The sequence below is a fragment of the Calonectris borealis genome, chromosome 6 (genome assembly GCF_964195595.1).
Source record: "Calonectris borealis chromosome 6, bCalBor7.hap1.2, whole genome shotgun sequence".
Lineage (NCBI taxonomy): Eukaryota > Metazoa > Chordata > Aves > Procellariiformes > Procellariidae > Calonectris > Calonectris borealis.
The window spans coordinates 7,926,497-7,949,293 of NC_134317.1; the positions used below are offsets into that span (position 1 = coordinate 7,926,497).

At 39.9% G+C, this 22,797-nt stretch overlaps 1 protein-coding gene and 1 long non-coding RNA gene across 3 annotated transcripts in view; both read left to right on the forward strand.

Moving 5' to 3' along the window:
• Positions 1-6,363: 6,363 nt before the first annotated feature.
• Positions 6,364-22,797, forward strand: part of ZRANB3 (zinc finger RANBP2-type containing 3) — a 57,582-nt gene continuing 41,148 nt past the window's right edge. The window contains exons 1-2 of one of the 2 annotated variants that reach the window (XM_075152732.1): positions 6,364-6,885; positions 13,881-14,039. In XM_075152732.1, coding sequence (XP_075008833.1) covers positions 6,476-6,885; positions 13,881-14,039 — 569 coding nt within the window. In that variant the 5' untranslated portion in view covers positions 6,364-6,475. Of the gene's footprint in view, positions 6,886-10,973; positions 12,247-13,880; positions 14,054-22,797 lie in introns of those variants that run through there. The other variant, XM_075152733.1, reaches the window with a different exon arrangement.
• Positions 7,358-9,509, forward strand: LOC142083399 (uncharacterized). The gene is made up of 2 exons (XR_012674050.1): positions 7,358-7,656; positions 9,265-9,509. It is a non-coding gene; the product is annotated as an uncharacterized LOC142083399 (long non-coding RNA).

Here is a 22,797-nt window from a genome sequence, read left to right on the forward strand (position 1 = left end):
TCATAACGTTTTTATAAATTAACACAATAGTTTGTGTGAAAGATTCATATCCATTTACTAGACCACAAGTCTAACCAGAAGGCATTAGTATTCCTATACAGCCTCCATAAAGTCACTTAATAGCTTTGCATGTCCTCTTCCTCCTCCCAGTCCATACCACAAGGATGACACCTCAGAGCAATACTGCTACAGGGTTGTGGTACAGCTTTAAACCTTTGAAAAAGTACTTTATTTTTCCATGACAATAATGCAATGTGCAACAATATGTGTGCCTAGAATCCTTTTTAGAGATTATTTGCAATGAAAATACATTAAAGATCACTTTGATGTGCTTAAAACAAAAAAGAAACCACAACACCTAAACTAGGACACTAATCATTTGTAATCCTCGTTGCAAGTAAAAACCAAAGACTCATTATTGTCAATTCTAACAGTAGAACTACTATCAGCACATACTATGAGTATCCAATTATCCATTTTACCACAGTTTCTTCCACTGAAGTATATGCAACAGTCATTAACACAGGAAAATTAGTCAGCTTCCCTTGGTTTTCCCTTGGAAAGACGTTAGGCAAAAGTTCTTGTTCAGAAACAGTCTAGCTTCCCGAGTGTAAGAAGGATAACGATGCATCAACTCAAAAAGACAAGCCAAGTTTTATTTTGAGTCAAGGTAATGACATTCTATGTAGCTATGCTAACCAATCAAGCTACTTTTAAGGCAAGACAGAAATTGGCAAAGGTTCAGATCTTGCTTGAAGTTATGGAATAGATTCAGTAGATTATAAAAGAAAGGGAGAAAAATAATCTAATCTTGGCAGCAAGTTTTACTCTTTAAACACCTACAGAGCACATTGAACCTGAAATGTAGCTCTTCATCCAAAAGATAGAGGGATTTACAATGCTTTAAAGGAAACAGGCTTTTTACTGAACCTTCTGTTGAAATGCTCCAAATCACACTGTGATAACATGAACAAGAACTCCCCACAAAGTGATTTACTAGTTTTGCTACTGCAGCATTTGGGCACAAAAACTGAACATTTGATCAAAGGCTAAGTTATAAGGCTCAACAATTTTCCGATACCTCTCAAAACTCCTACTGTATCTCCACAAGAACAGACCGAATTCTTCTGAGCTCACTTGGAATATGAAAACAGATGGAAGTCTTCTTGTGGATCCAGCATGCTGGTCAATGATGCAACTGCTCCCAGCTACTCACCACCAGCAGGAGGTTTTTCTGCCCAAAGCTCTGACATCAGAAAGGACTGTGAGAACGCTCCTCAATCTGCTGTTGGCAGAAGCACCCAAATTAGTTCAAACTTCACTTACCAGCTGCACACCAACAGCCTTTTCTAGATTCAGCTGCGCTGAAGAAGTCACCGGTCCCACTTCCAGTCACCATTTTCTCCATCTGCCAGTTAAACTGCTCCTGTGAGCCTCCCTATATGGTTCAATTTGATAGAATGAATAAGAGACCCACATCTTACACAGCTGAAAGTGAAATGTTCAGAAACTCCTCACAATAACAGCTCATTTAACAGATCAGAGGGGGTGACAGAGGGTATGAACAAAAAGTGAAGGATATGTCAATGTGATGGCCTCTTTCACAATGGCAGATATTTGCAAGGAACACATCTATTTATATCCTGCCTCACCATAAAGTAAAATGGTATAGTTGGACACTAACAGAAAGCTATTACACCTCACTTAGCTGCGAACATAATTCTTCAAAACGAATATGGTAGGTTAACTGCTAGCCGATCATACAAAACATTTTTTTGAAAAATACAAAAATCAGCACCGGATCTTTGCTAAGAATGGTCAGCTAAAACAAATCCAACAATGACACCTTCTAGATTTATGCCTTTTAGAGGTTATTTTTTGACCTGGTAACACAAGTTATCCAAAACTATGCTTTCAAAATGAAGGAGCAACTATACTCTGCTGTTTAGCCATAGCTTTAATGATATTTAAGATGTTTGTCCTGACAAGCTTCAGTCTTCAGACCACTCTACACAAGATTGGACATAGATCTTTCATAAATGGTACTACAAACTTGCTAACAAATAAACCTGGGGAAGGGGCAGAGGAGAAAGTTGGGAATGTTAAATAAAGGACAAAATTCCATTTTATACACAAATTTTTGAGTTAAAGAATGACAAGAATTGATGTTGGGAAAGAAATAAAAGAATAGAAAAACTTAGCAGCAGATGAACAAAGACAGGTGAACAATGCAGTATATGTTTATGCAGAAACCAATGGCTGCAGAGAGATAATGCCCCATTCCCTTTCTAGAGATCCAAGATAACAAATGGAACAGAAACCCTTGAATAAGCATGCCACAGCCATGCTCTTGAAATCTACAGTTTCCTTCGCAGCCTGGATACAAACATACAATAACCAAATATAATATTCTTGGAAACTTAGAGAAGAATTCATATCATAAAATGACACATTGACAGCATTCTCATAATACATACATCAAACTGTATGAGACCAAGTTAGGCACAAGTGTAGCTGTGGAGGCTGTTCAGTAATTAAGGTTGCTGAGCTTCCATAAATCTGGTTTCAGACATCATTTCCTCTAAAGCACTCCTTCAAAAAGTTATGAAATCAAAATAAGATTATAGGTAGGCTGAAAGTACAATTTTCCCAACAATATTTAATCATCATCTGTTGCTGATTTATGATCTCCTAGAAATAGAGCTTTCTAATACTGCTTTAAAAAATCTCTTAACATTGTTATACACTGCATCAGTCCACCACCTCAAAGAAACACATAAAACCTACTTTAACGGGCTTGCATAGATGGTACCTATCATCCAGAGCAAGCACCATATTAAGGCATTCACACAGATTCTTCTTGCCTAAGAGTATGGTGTGAACGACCTTATTATTCAGGTCTTGCATTGCCAAACGACTCATCTTTCCATTACTAAAAGGCTCAATTTGGAATGCAGCGTTTAACAAAAGCCCCTGGGTCATTCCTATCTAGCCATTACTAGGTGGAATGTATGTGGGAAAACTGCCACTAAAAGCTTAACTGGGCTCCCAAACCCCAACACTTCTGCAGTCCTTCCAACCTTGTGGTGCCAGGATTATAGAATACTCTACCGCTTCTATGAAAGCTCCTTAGACATCACATCCATTAATTAGTTTTTTGTATTTACTGGCTATTGCTTAACTCTTTTCATATATATGAAATAAGAAGAATTAGAGTATCCCGGAAAATTTCAGAATCTATACACTTATAGTAATTTTGTTTGCTATCAGGACATCCAAAGTTGTTGCTATTCTTATGCAGGTAGTAAAGTTATAGCATAGAGTTGTCTAGCTCACCAAAACTGAACAATGCTGTCAATACGTATTAAAAGGTTTTTAAAAATTGAATGTATGCTACATTGCAGCCAATTCAAAGTTTATATTGCTTCATTAACATTATCTGATAACCCACTCTTTATGAACACGCTGTCAAAAGCCCCATTTTTCCCAGAGTCCAAAAAAAAAATGCAACTGTATCAACTACTTTAAAAAGCCTAGAATACAGTACCTTGAAACTTTAAACGTATCATCATATTTTAGAAGATGTGGCACTACATTTCTTAGTCAAATTAACTCTGGGGAGAAGTAAATGTGTAAAAATAGTGATACAAAGATATACGAACTTAAGTTAACCCAGGCTACTGGAACAAACTGACTGCACCTTTCAACTGAATAAAACACAAAACGATGGTATTTGTGGTTCATACCCAGAGCTATACCTAATGCACTTCATCTAGAACGTCCAGCTAGTTTGAAGCAGTTTCACACACAGACTTTAAGCAAGTAGTATAAAATAAGTAAGACTATGATGTAAGACAAGTATACTGAAACATGAGAAGAAATGAAAAACAAAAACTTAATACAAGTTAAAGGAAGGAAAAAAGCATAGAAAGAATTATGCTTAAGACAAGAAAGAGGAAAGTAGTACTATCTGTCTCCTCAGACTTCCCTTCTTTATTCCTCCATACACACACACAAAAATAAAATATAATCAGAGGACCACTGCAACAGATTCGAGTAATTCACCCTTCCCAAATCTTTAACAAATAGTTTCTGGAAAATTGCTAACAAACCTAATCCAGTACAATGCACAACCCTTAAAATTACTGGTATTTAGTCAAACCCATTTCTACACCTGAGAAAAGTAGCAGTTGATCTTGATAGCAATTTACAGTTTTGTAAAATAAAAAGTGACCTAGCAATAGTGAGCAATGCAGTTACAAGTACTACATTTTTGACCTTCCAAGATTTAAAAGACACAACAAGTCTTTATATTATCTTTACCATTGGGGCTTTTTTTTTTTTTAATTGAGGAGTACAAGCTATAAATTACAGATTTTCTACAAAATACTCAATACATCACAGTATTTACCATGAAATAAACACTTAATATTAGCTGCCTGGCAATATAATTTGTAACAAACATATGGAAGACCGTCGAAGAAAACATGTTTCCATTGCTATTTCTTTCTCCTGAATAGTAAACTGTTTGAATAAAACCTTTTGAAAAATGATTTCAGAACTTCATTTTTGTTGCTTTCGCTTCAACAATAAACACGTATTCCTAATCTCACATTCACAAGAAATACTGCACTGTAAGATTGCTGTGATCATGTCTTCTGCTTAGTATTCAACCAAAAAGCAAGTCTCAAGTACAATACTCCTTTAGAAGACAACACATGAGAAAGTAACCCTGTTGAAAATTGCAAGTTAACACCTCAATGCAAACAGGCTAGTCTCAGACACTCTGCAAGAGAAGAAAAAACCCCAACACATTCCCTATTCTGCATTAGGCACACAGGATCTCTCTAATTCAGGCTAATGAAAAAAGCGCATCAATATTAAAAATAAAAACAATTAAAAAACCACTCCAAAACAACACACACTTTTGTAGATTATATTATCTGACAATGCACCCTAAACAAAGCATCCATCACCTTCCTAATCCAGCTTCCTATAGAGATCACACAAATCCACCAATGTGTATCTTGTACTACAGGCTTAATTATGAAAACTAGAATTTGTGCAAATCTCTTCGTGTGAATAATCTGAATTCTTCTTAGACTCAATTAAGAAACAGCTATGCCTCACTTTTTTTTCTGTCTCATTCTGTCTCGCTCATAAAGTGAAACCCTTCTTCAGTGCTGAAAACTCATTTAAAAATGTTATTAAAAGAGACTGTAAAAACCAGACTGTGACACAGTTTGCTCTCGAGTCTCCTTACACTTTGGATTATAGTACATTAGATGTATCTACATGCACAAAAAACAAACGTAATAGGACAGCTCTCTTCCAACACTACCATAGGCAGCAGGAATATAACGTATTTCCCCCGGACAACATAAGGGGACGTCTAAATAGGAACCCACGATAGCCGAGATGAGCGCAGCACGCTTGCAGACAACTCCTGCTAACCCGAGGGGCTAAACCCAAAAACCCACTCCTGCAACACTTGGCACCCCTAGAGCCCACCGCCCGAAGGGCTCGGAGTGCTCTGAGGGCAACCAACCGGCTCCCTACCCCCGGCTCCAGAGAGAGCGCTGGCCCAGGGACCAACATCCTCCAACAAGTAACCGCCACAGCGCGGCCGGGACGGCGCAGGGCTGCGGCGGGGCCGAGGGCGCAGCCCCGGGCCGCCCTGCCGTTGCGTGCCCCGCTCTACCGGCGGCGGCCAGCCCTGCCTATATTAGGGAAGGGAAACGGGGCCAGCCTTTCCCCGCCGGACCGGGACCCCCCCGCCCCCATAGCGTGCAGGTGCAGCCGGCCCCCGCCGCCAGCCGGCCCCAACGGCTGCGGCACGCGCCCCTCCCCCGCGCGGGCCCGCCCGCTCCGGCGGCGCGGCCGCCCTCCCTCACCGGCTGCCCCCCGCTCTCCGCACTGCGGGCGCGGCCGACCGCCCCCCCTCCCCCCGCTCTCCTCAGAGGAGTGCGCGGCCCCGCCGCCGACCACCGCCACCCGCAGGGGCGCCTTCCCCGGCGGGGCGGCGGGCTCCTTACCGCGGCAGCGCGGCCGGCAGGCTGGGGCCGGCGCGGCGGCGGCGGGCTCACGCACGAGGGGCGCTTAACCCCATCGCCAGCCCCGACAGCCGCCCGGGTTCCTCCTGCTGCCGCGGCGGGGAGAAAGGCCCGCCCCGCTGCGCCACCGCCGCCAATAGCTGCGCGGAACGCTAATGATTAACGGCCGCGCGGGCCAATTAGCGGCGTGGCGCTCTCCCCCGGCGCTGCCGGTGAGAGGCGCCTCTCAGCGCTTACGCGCGCGCAGGCCCGCCCAGATGACATCGGCCAATCGCAGGGCGCTGCAGCCGTGACAGACGGCTGTGACCACCAACAAGAACACCGCCTTGGCGCGGAGACCGGCACCGCCGCGCCCGCCCACTGTGGCCAGCCGACGACCACTGGCCGCGCAGTGGCGCGCAGACGGACTGCTGCCGCGGCTAATGACAGCCCGCCTGTCCCCTCTTCCTCGGCCTCCCGCCCCCGGGCGGCGCCACCCTCCCTTGATCCTAATGCTCCCGAGCAGGTCCACTGCCGCCTGGGACGCGGTCAACCCCGAGCAGCAGCCCCCCCATCCCCGCCAGGTGCCCCCCGCTAGCCCTACCGGCAGGCGCACGAGGAACCCGCACCCCCGACCGGGCCAGCGCAGGGCAGGCTGGGAGCTGCAGTCCCGGCTTGGCCGCACACCCCTTCACCCTCCGGGCCCCTCGCCCTGGCTCCAGCCCTCAGCCTCTCTTTCCGCCGACCTCTACAGCCGGCGGCGCTGCCCAGGCCCCTCGCTCGGCCCGTCCCTTACCGCCATCCCTGCGCCTGCCACCCTCTCCTCCCAGCCAGCCCGCCTCTGGCCCGTGAGGTAACCGCGCCGCTTTCCTTCCCCCTTTCCGCCCCTCCGGCTCCCTCAGCCCTCCCTCTCTCCCCCGCGCACCATCCGAGCGAGGCCGGTACGAGGCACCGCCGGGCAGGAACATGCCGTTTAACTCGCTCCCGGGGCAGCGGGGGGGGAGGGAGGGGCACAAAACATAAAGAAAAAACGGTCCCGGGGCCCGGAAGCGCCTCGCGCGCAGTAGCGGGAAGCGCGCGGCTGCGTGTGCGTTCCCCGCCCCACCACCCCCGGCTGTGCGTCATTTCCGGGCGGCAGCAGTTTGAGCCCAGAGCCCGCGAAGGTGTGGGGCGGTGGCGGTCGGAGCCGTGAGTGGTGCGGCGGGGCCCAGGCTGGCGGCCCTCGCCTGCGAGCGGCTCCTCAGGGTAGCAGGGAGCGGGAGGGGCCGTTTCTAGCTCGGTTCCTTGCGGTTGCGCTGTGGTGTGACGCGCAGTGGCCTGGGAGGAGGCGGGGGGCGGCTTGGGCCCCGCCTTACGGGTGGAGGCCGGGCCGGGAGCGCGGCCTGGCCCCGCGAAGCAGCCAGGTGTGAGGCGCTGAGGGGCTGCGCAATGAGCAGCGTCCGGGGGTGCCCTAGGCGGGACTCGCTCGTTGTAAAGGGACGAGCTTCCAGGTGACTCTTGTTCTTTCTCAGCCCGTGGTTGCGCCAGAAGGTCTCGCTAGTTCGCCCTGGCTGCTGCTGCGTTATCACAGCATGTGCTCAGGTAGTTCGGCTATTGCAGGACGCTGCTGTGTACAGGGAATTGCGTAAGTCAAAAAAAAAAATTTGCCCCTAGGCAGGTATTAAGGTGTCTGTTTTCCTCAAGCCCAGTACCCTGGCCTGTGGAAAAACTGTTGTGTGATACAGAGCTTTGCGATGTCCTTTGTTCTGTCTGATTACTTTTTCTTGTAACATTTTTTAAAATGCAGTATTCTAATGACTTGGGTAGTTTTTCAATTCTTTATTATTCCACTGGTGGAAAAATGGTTGATGAATCAATCAGCCAAGGTCCCATGATTTTCTTAGAGCCTTAAATTCCCTGTTAAGTTTTTTTGAACATATAATTGTGGAGCAATTAGGGCCATCAAGAGGAAATTTTATGAAGCAAACACTTGATGGAAATACTCGTTTGTTTTAGGCACCTGCTACTGAGCTGCATTAAAAGGCTATACTTAGTGGCCTGTAAAAATAAATAGTGGGTTCATATTCTGATATCAGCTTGTGTTGACAAACAGCTATTGCAAAACTCAAATAGTCCTTCTTGAAGTTCTCTTCAGTCTTGCACCCAGCCTTCCAATAAAGAAACATATCACCTGGGGTAATATCCTCAACAAGCTGGGTCTCAATACATACTTCCAGAAGGACAAGTGACTATAGTGAAATGCAGTATAGCAGCAGCAGTGACAGCAAGAATTCCAGATTTATTTTTTTTTTTAATTTTATCTTATTTTACTAGTGTTTACACTGCCCTTATCCCGTGGGGGTTACTTACTTTTCCAGATCATTTATGAATTCATTGAACATAATAGAAGTTGGAGCAGATTCCTTTGAAATATTGCTGATGACTGTTCCTGTATGAACAGTCTACTTGCTTGTATGTAAAAAAAAAGTTTCAGTGCAATTTTTTCACATGACAGTTCAGTTTTTTTAAAAGTTTGAGGGACTTTCTCAAAAGTTTTCCTGGAAATTATAATTACTGTACAAATATATTTATAAAACTTATTGTGTTTGCATTTAATTAATTTGAAAAATAGTGGAAACAGGACTGCATCAGCCAGTTCATAGGTACATCATTGTAGATCCCCTTCAAAAAAACTTCAGTAGACTTGAAAGATAAGACTCACCTTTGCAAAAGACGTGTTGACTCCCACGAAATAGGCACATTTATCCTGGTGTTCACAAGTTCTGCACTTCATAATTTTTACTGATTTTTATGCCCTATAAATGAATCATGCTGTAGTTCCATGAGTCTTCCCCGTTCCTGCTTTTAAAAGTTAGGATCATTTACCACTAGCTAGTCCCAAGATACTAAAGCAATTTTAGATGAAAAGTTACTGGGTTTAGTAATTCAGCTATTTCATCCTTGATTTCCGTTAAAACACTTGAGAAAATACTGTACAGTTTTTCTTTTTTTTTTTTTTTAACATGTAAAACTTCTGTAGCTGAATGAACTCCCTGAGTGAAAAGTTAGGTCTCCACACCAAACTTTTTTTTTTAGGTCTATTTTGTCTAAGAAAACTGAAGTTCCAGAGCTTGTGATCTAGAGATGTGGGAAGGTTGATGGGTTGCGTCTTACAACATATTAAGGACACAGAAACAAATGAAAAATTGTAGTTAGAGAGAACATGCACTAATCTTTCTTTCTCTTTTTCGAGCTTCCAAATCTGCAACGGATAGAACAACAGACACAAACTGGTCTTCTCCTACACTGACAACATTTTTTTTTAAAAAAGGCTGTTTTTATTTGTTGCCATTACTACAGTGGTGTACATAATTGATCTGTCGCAAAACAAAGTATAAATGACCACCACTGCCAAAGTCATTACACACAAGTAAGGCATCAATTCTCAGTATAATTATTACTTTAGCAAATCAATAAAAGGCAATTTGGTGGAATTAATTTCTTTGTCTCGTTTCATCAGTGTTCGTTCTCATTTTCTACACAACCAAAATAAATCTTTCATAGGGTCAATATACCTTTCATAGTGCCTTCTGTGGCTTTGGATATCATAAAATAGTGCTGCAGGTATAAAAATAGACTGAATACAGATTTTTATCACTGCTGTTTATTCAGAAATCGTGACAGATCTTTGAATCGTCAGGGTATGATTCTTTGTATGATCATTAAAAAGTGCATGTTTACAATAATTGAAGTAAACTTAAAAGGTTTGGGGAAGAACTATGTAAGTGTTGCTTTAAAAAAAAAGTGCATTTTAGTTATGTAAGTTCTTAAAACTTTTTTCTGAAGTGCATGTTCTCAGGCAATCATATCTTGAGCATCAAATATTTTACCTGAGGTATTTTTTTACTTGCCATGAACTCCAGAGTAATCGATCATGAGAGTGGTAGGTTATATATGCACAGCAGATGGCAAAGTTCATCTTTGAAAGCTTGTAGTCCAGGTTAAAATAATAATGTAGCTAAAGTAAATGTAAAGGACTGGAGCATAAAGTTGATAATTAGGAGAATATTGGGGTAATGTGATTATGCACATTACTTTGCCTTTCTAAGGAGCAATGCATGAAAGATTTAGCAATGCACAATTCATATTGCTGTCTTGTCCTGTGGTCACACTAGTCATTGTATATGTTTTTATAATAGTCATTATTCACTGCATGTGGACTTCTTGAATTATTCACCTACTCTATAATTATTCACCATTCATTTCTTTAATTATTCACCTAGAGAAAAAAATAAACAAAAACTTGTATATATCTGGTAGTGCTTTCTGTGTTGCTGTTGCTGCTTTTTAAGATATATCTGCAAAGTCAGTTTTAACCTTATTAACCTGATGCAGAAACATTTTTTTATGGTAGTATTGCTATGTACTGATGAATCATATGTGCCTCCTCTAATTCAGATTTATGCTTCTGAAACTGCATGGTTTTTGTTCAATGTTTCAGTGAAAGAATCTTGTCATAATCTAGTTCAACAGAAAGTTAATTATGTTAACATTTCATTCTCATATTGTCACTTACAACAAACTATGTAGCAAGCTGATCAGAAGTATATAATTTTCTCTGCTTTTATAGAATAGAAAATCATCACAGAAAATGAGTCAGAAATTTTCTTCAAGGGTGAATCACAGGACTGAGTGTTGAACAGGTTTGTTGGGTCCACCAATCCTGCAGCATACTTGTTTAAGGTTGGCTTTACAGAAATGTGTTTGTTGTGTTTGTTTTTTGCCAGCAGTCTTCAAGTACCTTAATCAACTTTTAAAGGAAAAAAAAAATACTCTGTGGAAAATATTGTGGTAGAACTGTTGAAGTGATTATGATTGCTTTCCCAACAGTTAGAGCTGAAACATTTCTGTTTGCTCAACTGAGAGATGAAGTGGGTATTTACCAGAGCTTTATGACTTCTTTTCTGTGAAACGCATCTCCTGAGTATACAGGGGAAGCCAGAGGCTTTCCTTCTTCTGTTAAGCAAAGTTCAGTGATGGACATGCGCCAAAGAGCCTTGATACTGATCACAGTACTTTTATCTGCTGTTGAATGTTCTAGAGGCCCAAGGTACAAGAATGTTGTTTCTTTAAAGATATGAGAGAGATTCCACTTATAAAAATGGGGGGGGAGGGGAAGCCATAGTCAATAGTGCAATCACACTTAGATGACACAGAATGTCTGGTTTGCAAAAGAAATCCAGATTTCCTTTCTCTGTAACTGGCTATTTCCTTGGCATTCAGAAGGTATCCCTCTTTATCTTTGGACAGGTTATGTTTTAGAAGGTCTTCAGTCAGAAGACTGTATCAGGAGGAGGTTTAGCAGCACAGGGCTTGTCTCTTGTTAGGTTAGCACCTTGAGTGCATGACCTGATATGAATCTCAGGAGAAAAGATAGTACCAGCCTTACTTGCGAACTGGGCTTTCTGTACCTTGATCGCGCTATTGGAAGGAGAACAGCAGCCTCTCTCCAGCCCTGGGGTTCTTACTGCTGTGTGAATCACTTGCACTCATCCAATGGGTAACATCAGGTGTTCAGACCCTTGAGTTATGTGTTTTTGAGACCAGGGCTGAAACCATGTTTTTACAGGAGTCCTTAAGTGTGTGTATATACACGCACACACATATCTACGGTTCCAGTTAGGATTGTTATTTTCATACATGTGCAATAATATTTGTAGGGCTTTATATGTGGGGGACAAAGGATAACTCTTCAAGAATATGCTTCTTAAAATAGATTCTGGTGATGCTGGTGACAGGACACTCTAAAATTCTAATTTTTCTAGGGTTCTACAACAGTTTAGTGGATTTCTAGAACAATCAGGTCCCTTTTTTTCCCTTTTTTTTTGGGGGGGGGGGCGGGGGAGGTCCTTTTTTTGATTTGGTTTGGGTTTTTTTTGTCCAGTTACAGACATTTTTGTCAACAGTACTGACAGTGCCAGTTTTTTTTCGCTCCAGAAGTGGCAAATTCCCGATAGCGTGTTTTTGCAGTGCTCTCTAGTGCTCTATTCTTTCCCTTTTTCTTTGGCTCTCCCTAATTCTAAGACAGTATTAACTGTCAAACAGGACAGGACCCGGCAGTGTGAGAGGTGTACAGCAGGGGGGCCGCGAATCCCGCATCTCCGCTCCGCATCTTGCAGCACCACGGCCAGGGGCTCCGTGCGCCGCGTCCTGCCGTGGCCCAGCCGCCACCGGGGTAAGGACCGCGGAGAGGGGCTGTCGGGGGCCGGGGGCTTCCAACCGTCTTGGAAAACTTCCAGTAGGAACGCCCCCCTCCCACTCCAATGGAAGGATTTCTGTTTTAGTCTAACGTAGGCCTGTGGAAGATGGAGTGTTAGAAGATGTTTGTATAGTTGCGCTAGAACAAAAGCCCAGGCTCTTTCAACTTGGGCTACAGATAGATAGATAGATACAGTGCAGTAGTGCAGTTATAGCTAGATTCTATTCACTGAAGAGAATGTAACTTCAGCTGGAAGAGTGTACATCAAGTTTTGTGGCTAAAATTTCGTAAGTGGAATTTTAGGAATACAGAGGTGCTGTTCTTTCACTGTGGCATATAGTTTCATCTGAATCAATCTGTTTGTTTTACCTCCTCACCTGTACTCCATGACAATAGAAGGAAACTGTTGCAAACTGTGTTTTGCATGATCATGCTTTATCATGTTGATTACTTTAATCATTTGCGTTGTCCTCAGATCTATCTTACTTTGTAACCAGGCAGTGTAAAAAAACAGGTTACTTAGTCCTGCAGGTCCTTGAAGTGAGTGACTATTTAGCTCAGCACATTTCTTCTTGTGAATGTAATCGTTCATCCCACCAAATCCTGTCTGACTTCTTCTGAGTTGCTTCAGAAATATGTCAATATTAAAAAATCGGAGTGCAACACATTCAGAATTTTGCTATTAAACCTGGTGGTACAATATCTACTCTTAACAATACAGGAAGCATATTTTGACTGATATTCTTTGTTTCTATGATCATTAAGGTAATCCTGCTCCTCACACAGGCCATGAATCCAAAATAATTAGGTAATGCTTTGATGTAAAGGTTTGTTGCTTTCCTCATGTTTAGTTAGCGCACTGCTACTGAACTGTTTAACCATTTGTTTGTTTAAAGTCTACTGAAGTTATAAGAGAACAAAAGTATTTCTTCTTTGACCCTGTCCCCTTTGTGACAAAAGTGAATGAAGAATCCACACTTTTAGTCTGAAGCACAGTATGAAATTTTTTCATTGATTAATTCTGTGGTTTAAGATTGTTTCTTTCTGAGGGAAGTAAAGTTGCTTACTCTTCCCCCCCCTCCCCCCCCTCCCCCCCCCCTTTTTTTTTTTCCTTTCTTCCCCCAAAGTGGGCATATTTTGCCCTTTTTTCCTGATTTGATTCTTAGGATTAAAAATTTTAGAGGACTGTTAGTTCCATCATCAGGAGGTTAAACAACCGTTTTCTGTAACTTTTCTGTAAAATGTTTACTAAGAGAGTTATATTTCAATGTCTACAAGTTAGCTTTATTTGAATGGCCAATAACTGTCATCCATGAATAGGGAACTTTCTTAAATAACTATTTCATAGTGTTGAGGAAGTGATACGTGCTGACCTCTTCATACTGGAATAGTTAGAATATTTTATTGATACTGAGGTGGTGGGCTCTTCCTCCATCATCTGCATTATTTTATGCTTTCTAGGGAGAATTCTCAAGACTTGAGTGGAGTTGTGTAGATATTGAATATTTCAAGATGGAGCGATTACTATTGTTCCATGAAGCTTTATTCTGTAACGTATTGCAGACCTGTCTTTTAAGTAAGACATCTTTTTTTGGTTTTGTTTCCCTTAGGTTCAACATGGCTGGTACATTCCAGGAAATACCTGCACTTGAAGCTTCTTATTCAGAAAATGTTGATGCTAAGCTGTCCTTTCTACCTCAAAGACTGAGAAAGAAACTGCTTCCTTTTCAGGAGCAAGGCATCATATTTGCACTTCAGAGAAGCGGCAGGTAAAATCGTTATTGTATGATATGCTAAAAATAATTATTTTAGGTAAATGTAAATTAATTTTTACAAAGACTATGCAATACCAGCAGCTCTTAGGTGAGTTATATTACAGAAATTTTTTGTAAACTGTAAGATAATATGGTTTAAAGTGAGGGGTTGTTTTGTTTTTTCCTTAGAGGATGAAGAAATGTTTAATAATGCATTATGCGAAAGAGGACTGGAGTATCAAAGATCTCCTCACGTAAGAGGAGGTTGATGTCAGTAGGACCATCCTTTTTGTCATGTTAATAGAGAATTCTTAAAATAAGTTAATTCACATTTGTTTCTTTAGTTCTTAATGGCATGGTAGAGCTGTTAAGGGAATGACTAACAGATCTTGATGCATCTGTGTGGTATTCTATTTTAAACTTGGTACAATTCTGGCATGTAATCAGGGTTTCTGGAACTCACTGAGCTGCAACAGCAGAGCAGAAGAAGCCTTGCAGAGTGCTCAGTTAGCAAGTGCAGCAATTGATAGAGCAGGCATTCAACAATTAAGTACCTGATAAATCAGAAAAATAGTTTATGCAGCAGAGGCTGGAAATATTTTGCTGTGTAAGAGCCTGTTATTGAGTTACAGGGGCGAAGAAGAGGGAAGGGAAATGCTATTTCCACGTTTATAAATTTTAGAAAATTTCGGCAATTGCAACCTAAAGCCATTAAACTACTGCATGTTGTTCTTTTGGAAAGTAAATGACATTTCATGGCACAAATGAAATTATTTTAGGTTAGGTTTTAAAGAAGGATGAAGCTAGTTTCTGATCATTTCATCATCTTGCTCAGAATAAGAGGCTTAGGGTCTAAGAGGGTTGCTTGCTGACATTTGTGATTTTTTTCAGGAGAAAATAAATGTTTGCAGGAAAAAGGAAATTATTATCATCAGTTCTTGCAATTATATGGAACTTTTGATCAATTAAAATTTCCTCTGAAGATTTTCACTTTAATTCTATTCGTTTGGCAAAAAACCTTTGGCAATTGTAACATTGCTGTCTTCAGGGAATGAAGCAAGCCATCTATTTTATGCTGCCAGACTAGGTAGCAGAGTAGAAAGATGAGTCCAACCATTAACGTGCAAGCCTGAGATTTAAAAAGCTTTATGCTGTATTGGTATTAACTTCCCTGTGACCACTGGTCATATTAGGCACTTCCCTGCTGCACAGTGTGACTGTGAGAGTGAATGCATACAGTTTTAATGGATCACTAAGGCTTTGATAGAATAGACAGCAAAGTCTACATTAGAGTTGAATTTAATAAATCCAAAGCCCTTGGCTACCATATCTCAGTTGATCTGATTCTAGTAAGGAGAAGTGAAGCGCTTATAGTATGCAATTGAGGTGCATTTGTATATACAAATAGCAAAATAACAGAAGATGTTAAATGTGTATTGTTTCTTTAATGTTAATTAGTGTAGGCTAGTGGATGTATTTGAAAGTAGCATAATCTTTTGCAGTCTATTATATAATACAGAGGTTCCTCTTCCTCAGGAAGCAGCTTAACTGTAGGACTAGATAAATTTTAATTAGATATTTCTTTCTTCTTTTTGTTTGAGAAGTTACAATTGCCTGCAAGAAGTATGTAAAAAGGTTGGAATACGTAGGCTAATGACTCTCTGTCAAGGAGGGAATGATACTATTTTCATTAGGGTTATGGGATTTATGTTGTTTTCTTTTCTTGAAACCCTTCATTAACAAAAGACTGTTAGTAATATGGCACTGACGGTTTTACTGTGGCATGCGTATGAAAGTATTTTCATCATGATGATTGCAAGAAATCTCATTCCTTGGCATAGCAAATCCTGTAAGTTAGGTGGGTCAAATTGAGGAATTGTGTGCACACTCTCAGCCAGCCTCTCTATAAAGTAAAATTTATTAAGTCAAACTTTCCTGAGGAGTATTTTTTAAATCTGTCCCTTGCTCAGGCAGATCTAATTTTTGTTCTGTCCCAAAACAGAGAACAAGAGCTTGTAGCTGAATTTTCTTATTAGTTTGTCAGCTCTTGGCTCACCCAAGTCTTTCCCTTTTGTGTACTCCAAAATGATTTAAGACTTCTTTCAGTATTCCCAGTGGTATATTTTAGCAGGGTCTGGTACTTTTCTATAGAAGTGTCTTTTCTAGTTTTAAAAATACATAAACATAGGACTTGAAGTAAGCAGTATGAGCATCTCAGTTCTTTCTTCTCTCCCTCAGGCTGTGCACTCCCTTTGCAGTTATCACTTAATCCATGCTTTGCTCTAGTGGCAGGAAACGGGTGTAGAGTAAGTGCTCTATTGTTGGCTGAAGAGATTCAATTAATATTATCTTAGGTTAGACAAGCACCCAGTGTGAAAAGCGACTTATTATTAGGACAAATTTTTATTTCTTGCATGGAAGGGGCTGGGAATAAGCTATTAATTCCTTTGTCTTTTCCTGGAGCATAAAATAAATATGCTGTTGTGATTCGTGCTTTTGATTCATTAGTAAATGAATCAAAAGCTTTTTCAGTAGATGCTCCAAGGGCATCGTCTAGACTAACAGAGACTGCCTAACACTTTTCTAGGAAATAATAATTCTAGAGCCAACAAGGCAGTGTATAATTCAACATATGCTAAGATACCTTTTAGCTCACAGACATGCCTTAAAGGTAAATAACTACATGGCTGCTTATTCCTTACTAGAGATTATTCTTCAGAAGTGCACTTGGGAATAGGTGCCTAGGGCTAGAAACAGTCTTTATTTATAACCTCAAACGTTAATGTGCGGAAAAGCTGGGTGCACACAAATTCTATCCTTGAAAACTATTTTATTTTTATGATTTTCTTTCAGGAAAAGTGTAAGTTACTTTTAAAAACAGCATTAATATGTATTTATTTATTTATATGTGCTTTAAACTGTCTCTTAAATAGAAAGCAACAATCTTATGTCCCTTCTAGGAACATAAACTCTTAGCAATGGGCTTAGGAAATATTTAAGGTTGTTAGTGTGTATGCTGTTGGGAGGTGGAGGTGAGCAATTCTCTCTGTTTGTCTTTGCTGGTGATTAGTCATAGTTTGGGCAGATGTGGACAAATCCCCATTTCCTAAGAGCTCAGGGTAACCTAATCGCAAATCAAAAGGCGTAAACTGAAAACCTTAAAGTAAAGATGTCATCTTGCTTATTGGGTATAGCAGTTCTGAGCAACAGAGTGTAATTTTCAGGCCTATTTTATTGTTCCATGTAGAATCTATGAAGTATGCAGGAGGAGACTGACTTGAGAATAAAGGCCTAAACAATGCTGAGAAGTCACCAGCCAATGGTCAGGTGTTAGTGAAGAGGAGGTGGCAGTGTCAAAGCACAATACTCTGGAAAAAGTCGTAGAAGTTTGGGCAAAATATCCAAGATGCAGAGATATATGGGTAAATGGCTTGATTGTACAGATGAGGATTGTATTCAATCTCTTTTGAGCCCTCATCTCTCTTTGGATGTTAATTTTTACTGTTACTGTTCAGTAACATAGTATTTGGAAACTCACAATCTCTTTCTATCATGTATTCTTGTTTTATATCCTATCTTTATAGAAGTGTGCGATGTCTGTCTTGTGTTACAAACAATTTGCTCACCTGAATAGACTGTAGAAGTCAGAGGCATGCTACTGTTTGAAAGTTAGCTCTCTTGCTACTGGGTAACATGTACAGACCGTATCACTAAATGCTCTATCAAGTTTTATAATAAAAACTGTCAGCATGTGATTTGCAAACATCATTATTTAGCATTGCTTGCCTTGTTGGCAGTATCTGACAAAGATGCCTTCAGACACACAGATATCTTTTTTTCTAGAAATGTTGGCAGAACAATTTGTTTAAGCTATCTCGCTTGTGGATGTGAAAGAGGACTTGGAGATATTTACCACTCATGAAATAAGCTTTTCCATTATAATTGTATGCTCAAACCATTTTACTGGGGTAATCTAGTTTCCTGCTGTGTTTTCTTCTCACTTTCTTACATAAGGTTCAAGTGCTTTAATATTATAACTTCTATTTTCTGGCAAAAAAAAGAAGATTTTTTGATATAAATTTATCTAAATATTGAAATTCTTATTGATACATTTACCAGGATCTGTATTTTACTCCAGTGTTGATTTATAGATAATTTTTGCTTTTTAGTGGTACCTTTATAAGTTTTAGAGGTAATACATTAACTTATATTTATATGTTCTGGAGCAAGTGATTTTTAGTTTCCCATACGTGCTGGCTTAATGTTTTTTATTGAGTATAGACACAATAAAAAAAGCAGTAAATGACAATGGATGGCAGTAACATGATATGCAGAGTTCATATCTGGCACTAAGAGCTATCAGTTTTAATGAAGGGTATTTGCTTTGTTAGGCAGTCTTTTTCTAGAGTAAGAAAAAGTTGTATGGTGTTTAATGTTGTTTTGGATAACAGGCTACAGAGAATCATTATGATAGTGAGCTCATTAGAGAATGGAGTGCAAGTGTCCCCTATTATAGTAACGAGTCAGTTGGCTGCACTTCAAAATAGTGCATTTTTTTCCACTGTGTCTCTGATCTCTAGCAAGCTACACAGGAGAAATGCACAGTTAATTCTTTGGTAATTAAAACAGATTTTTAGTTCAAAGACTTTATCAGTCTTCATAGAAATTCATTTCCCCCCCTCCTCAAAATGGACCAGAAAAACGAAAAACAGAGGCTCAGATCAAAATTTCCTCAAAGCTTACAAACACAGCTAAAAGGTTCTAGCTCCAGTTCATCGCTGAGAAGGTGAAGTATATACAGTCTGCTGAGGTTTTAGTAGTTGAATCGTAGAAATGATAGCTCTTGGGCAGGAAGCAAATAGAAATGTTTAGAATTCCCAGGCACAATATAGTCCTTTGTAGGGCCAGGAATTTCTGATACAAGTCGTATTTAAATTCTTGGGCAAATTTGTACACAGATTTCTTTAACTTTCCAGGATGGCAGTAAGAAGGAGTGATGAGAATGCACAGAAATTGAATCTAGATATCATGGTAGACTAACTGGTTTTTTTTTCCACCCTTGAAATTCAAAATTCTCAAGTTCTCAGAAATCCTTATTCTGAATCTGCTTTGTTGTATCTCATTCAGCCTGCCTGAACATAAAAAACCCACCCTATAGTCTGCATGTCCAGTGCATTGGGCAGGGATGGGGAGGGGTGGAAATGTGTCTTTTAATGGAATTTTTTAAACCTTGAGGAAGAGGTTAAGCTTTCTTTGTCTAGACTCTGAACTGCATAGCCTGAATCGGGTGAATTCTTCTGTATTAGCCATTGAATAGTATGAAGGGTATCATTTCCATTTGAGTTGAGTGCCTAAGGGAGTTATGTTTCTAGCTTTTCGAAGCTGATATAATAAGAGAAAATATGTTCAGTCTGTGTTTGCTTCCATGCACATTTTAGTTTGTGCTAGAACAGTAGGTCCTTTTCTCTTACACTTTTGTTTAACTACTTTTTCCTTTCACTCTTCTTTTTTCTTTTTTTTTTTTTTCTTCCATTTTTACTGAGTTTGGTTCTGGTTTTTATGTTGTCTATTAATCTTTCTTTCTCCTTCTGTAAAATACCTGTTGCTTTCTCTCTTGTATTGCCTTTTAAGTTACCAGAACTTTTGTTTTACTTTGCTTTTATCTTCACTATTTTTTGATCCAAGATTACTGATTGATTTGCTTTTTCAGTGTTTTTCTTTTCTTGGGTTTCTTATCTTTGAGAGTAGCTGTGAATGTGAACATTTCAGAGAAGAAAATACATTTTTCTTCCATTTCCATTTTGAAGCACTAAGCCTAGATGCATGTTTACATATCTGTCATTTGTTTGAAAGGTCATAGGTTGTTGCAAGTCTATATTGTGATAAAATGCGAGACCAACTGCTTTTTATGATTGTCTAAAATCATCTCTTTTTTTTGGAATCAGCTACATGGTTTAAAGGAACACTTAACAAAAATATTTTATAGGCTACTGTTGGATTGTCCCCCAGTATTCTTTCTCAGTATTTCTCTTCTGGGAGATGTGGCATCGTTATTTTCAGTTGAATTTTGCTTTTCTGTTTTCATCTCTGTTATAAGTCCTCACAACACTACAATCTATTAGTTTACTTAACGTCTTAGTTTAACTTAAGCAAGTAGCACACAACTTCATTTGTGCAGTGAAAACGTTAACCGTTAATTTCTAAAGGAAGAGCAATGTCACAGAAATGGTTGACATGGAGAGTTCATAATTTATGGAGCTATAGCTATTTGATAATTATCAATATATTGTTTTTTACATCACTATTTATGGAAAACATTTATAAGAAGAATTTTTCTTCAAGTTTTATTCATATTGGGCCATTTTGTTTTGAATAAGTTGCTGAAAATCTTAGTGAGCGTTCTGACTATTTCCTTGTAAGCACATAACGACGACTATCTATCGTTCTTATATGCTGCAGATAAGGATGTAGAAGTAGTGTAAGTACCAAACAGAATACCCTTTAATGACTCTAGATGTTGTAATATCACTGTTGTTGTGAGACTGGAGTTAATCTGAATTCTTGTTATTAAACTTGTGACCAATTTGATCTTAAGACAGAGAGTTCAGAATTTAACATAAAGAAGATAAATTGAAAAACAGACAAGATGAAGTTAATCATAGTCTCTTTTGGCAGATCTACTTATTCTCTCTGGTTTTGTCACACTGACTTTGATAGGTGCCAATTAATTAAATTTGCATGTTAGAAAATTAACTTCCATTCACATTTGGTTTTGGGGGTTTTTTGGTGTGTTTTTTTTTTTTAGTCATGTCTAGGAATAGTTCTATGAATGTTTCGTTTTTATTTTAATATGTACTTGGTGACTTGAAGCATCAAGTGCCATCAACAAGTGTCTCCATTATTTGTAGATCTTCAGATCAGAGAGAACTGGGAATAAAAATAATTGTAACTTTTTAATGTCATTTCTGTCTCTCGTCTCAGTAGATTGTGGTTAGATAGTCTGAAAGAGTTGTTTGAAACAAGGCATAAGTCTCTTGCTAGAATAAGAAAGAAGTCGTCTTTTATTCCAACATATTCAGCAACCCATTTTAAATTTATGAAATTATTATAATTTTGTGATAAATCTGAGTCCTTAAGCCCTGCATCATAATAGATGAGCATTTGTTTCCAGTCTTAGAAAATAAAGCTGAAAAGTAATCCTTGGGGAGAAAGAATGGAATGGCTATTTAATGAATATGTAGAGGATCAAACAGTTAATTTAATACATTTCAGCAATTAAATATGGAGTGGCTCTGTGAGTACTGTGTTTTTCAAGAAAGGTTTCTTTTTTAAAAGATATTGGTTTGTAATGTTTCAGAGTACATTTCACATCTGAGAAGTGCCAAAGGGGGGGCGGGGGGAGAGAGAGAGATGATTAAATGAGGATGCTAGCTCACAGAATGAGGTTCAGATGCAGGAAGTATGAATGAGAGATTGAGCCAAATTCTGCAGAGCTTTCATGGCCAGGGAGGGTTGTTTGGAAGTGATGCTGGAGGAACTGGGAAGCAATTCAAATGGAACAAAAAATGCATTGTCAGTAAGTGAATGTAGAATGTCATTCAGGAGAGGAACTATGTGGGGTTAAAAAAAAGATTTAAGAACAGAAAAAAGCAATGGTAGTAATCTGAGAAATTACCTGGGCTTAAATGTGGACTTTTAGCAGCAGGAATAGAGAAGAAAATACAGATTTTTAGAAATGCAGGGCACAATTTGTTAGAATGGAAGAGAAGAACCAAATGAGATAAAGAATACAAGTGTAGGTAATAGGTTGTCAACAGTGATGGAGAGAGGGGAAATGAGTTTAGTGTTAGCTGTGTGCAATGAAAGTTTATAGAGGGAGAATCCACAATGAAAAATCTGTGTGTTTAACTATAAGCATCAGGGAGAGGGCAGAATGAAAGTGATCAGTTTTAAGTATGTGAGACAAGCCATTTTAATGCGAGTGAGAAAAAGTAAGGTCTTAAACAAGTATGAGTCAAATTCTGACTGACTTAATGGAAGTTGGAAGGAGAGGAAGAACATGGGCAGAAAACTACCCCAAAGGTAGCTGGGCAAACAATTTAAATCCACATGCTTTATGATGCCTTTGTACTGTGTTGAAGGGGGGACAAATTAGAGTAGAGGAGGTAAAGCAATGTAGAAAAGATCAGCGGAATTGCTTAGTTCAGAGATATATGTCAGAAAAGAAGTGAGATATTCTGTCAACCTTTGAATGGATGGTTGGTTTTGAAGTATTTGGAAGGTACAAAAGTATTTTGAAGTATTGGTATGGAGAAGGAACTAAGTGTAGGAGAAAACTACACACTGGCTTTGAGGGCATAGGGTACCGGAGGGAAAAGACATTGAATCTGGGAACTATTGAAAATTGAGAGACTAGTGATGAGACACTTTTCTAGGTAATTCTTTTCCCTGTTGCCTGATTCAGCTACCTTTAAAGGAGGAAGACATTATGAGAGTAGTTCTTCTGCAGCTCTTGCAGTGCAGATCACTGCAAGGGAGGGTCACTTGGGAAAGCTGAGTTTATTGGAAAAGTAATGAGAAGTACCTAAATTTCACTGAAAGTCGTTAGACTACGTGCTAAGGAAGAGCTACCGTTGATCACAGGTATTTCAGTCATGCCAATTAATACCAAGGTTAAGGTTTGTAGCCTAGATTGTCGGTAGTTGAAATTAGTTGATGTTATTCCAACTGTTCCAATTAACTGAAGTGAATTTTTCTTGCATTGAGTCTGCTG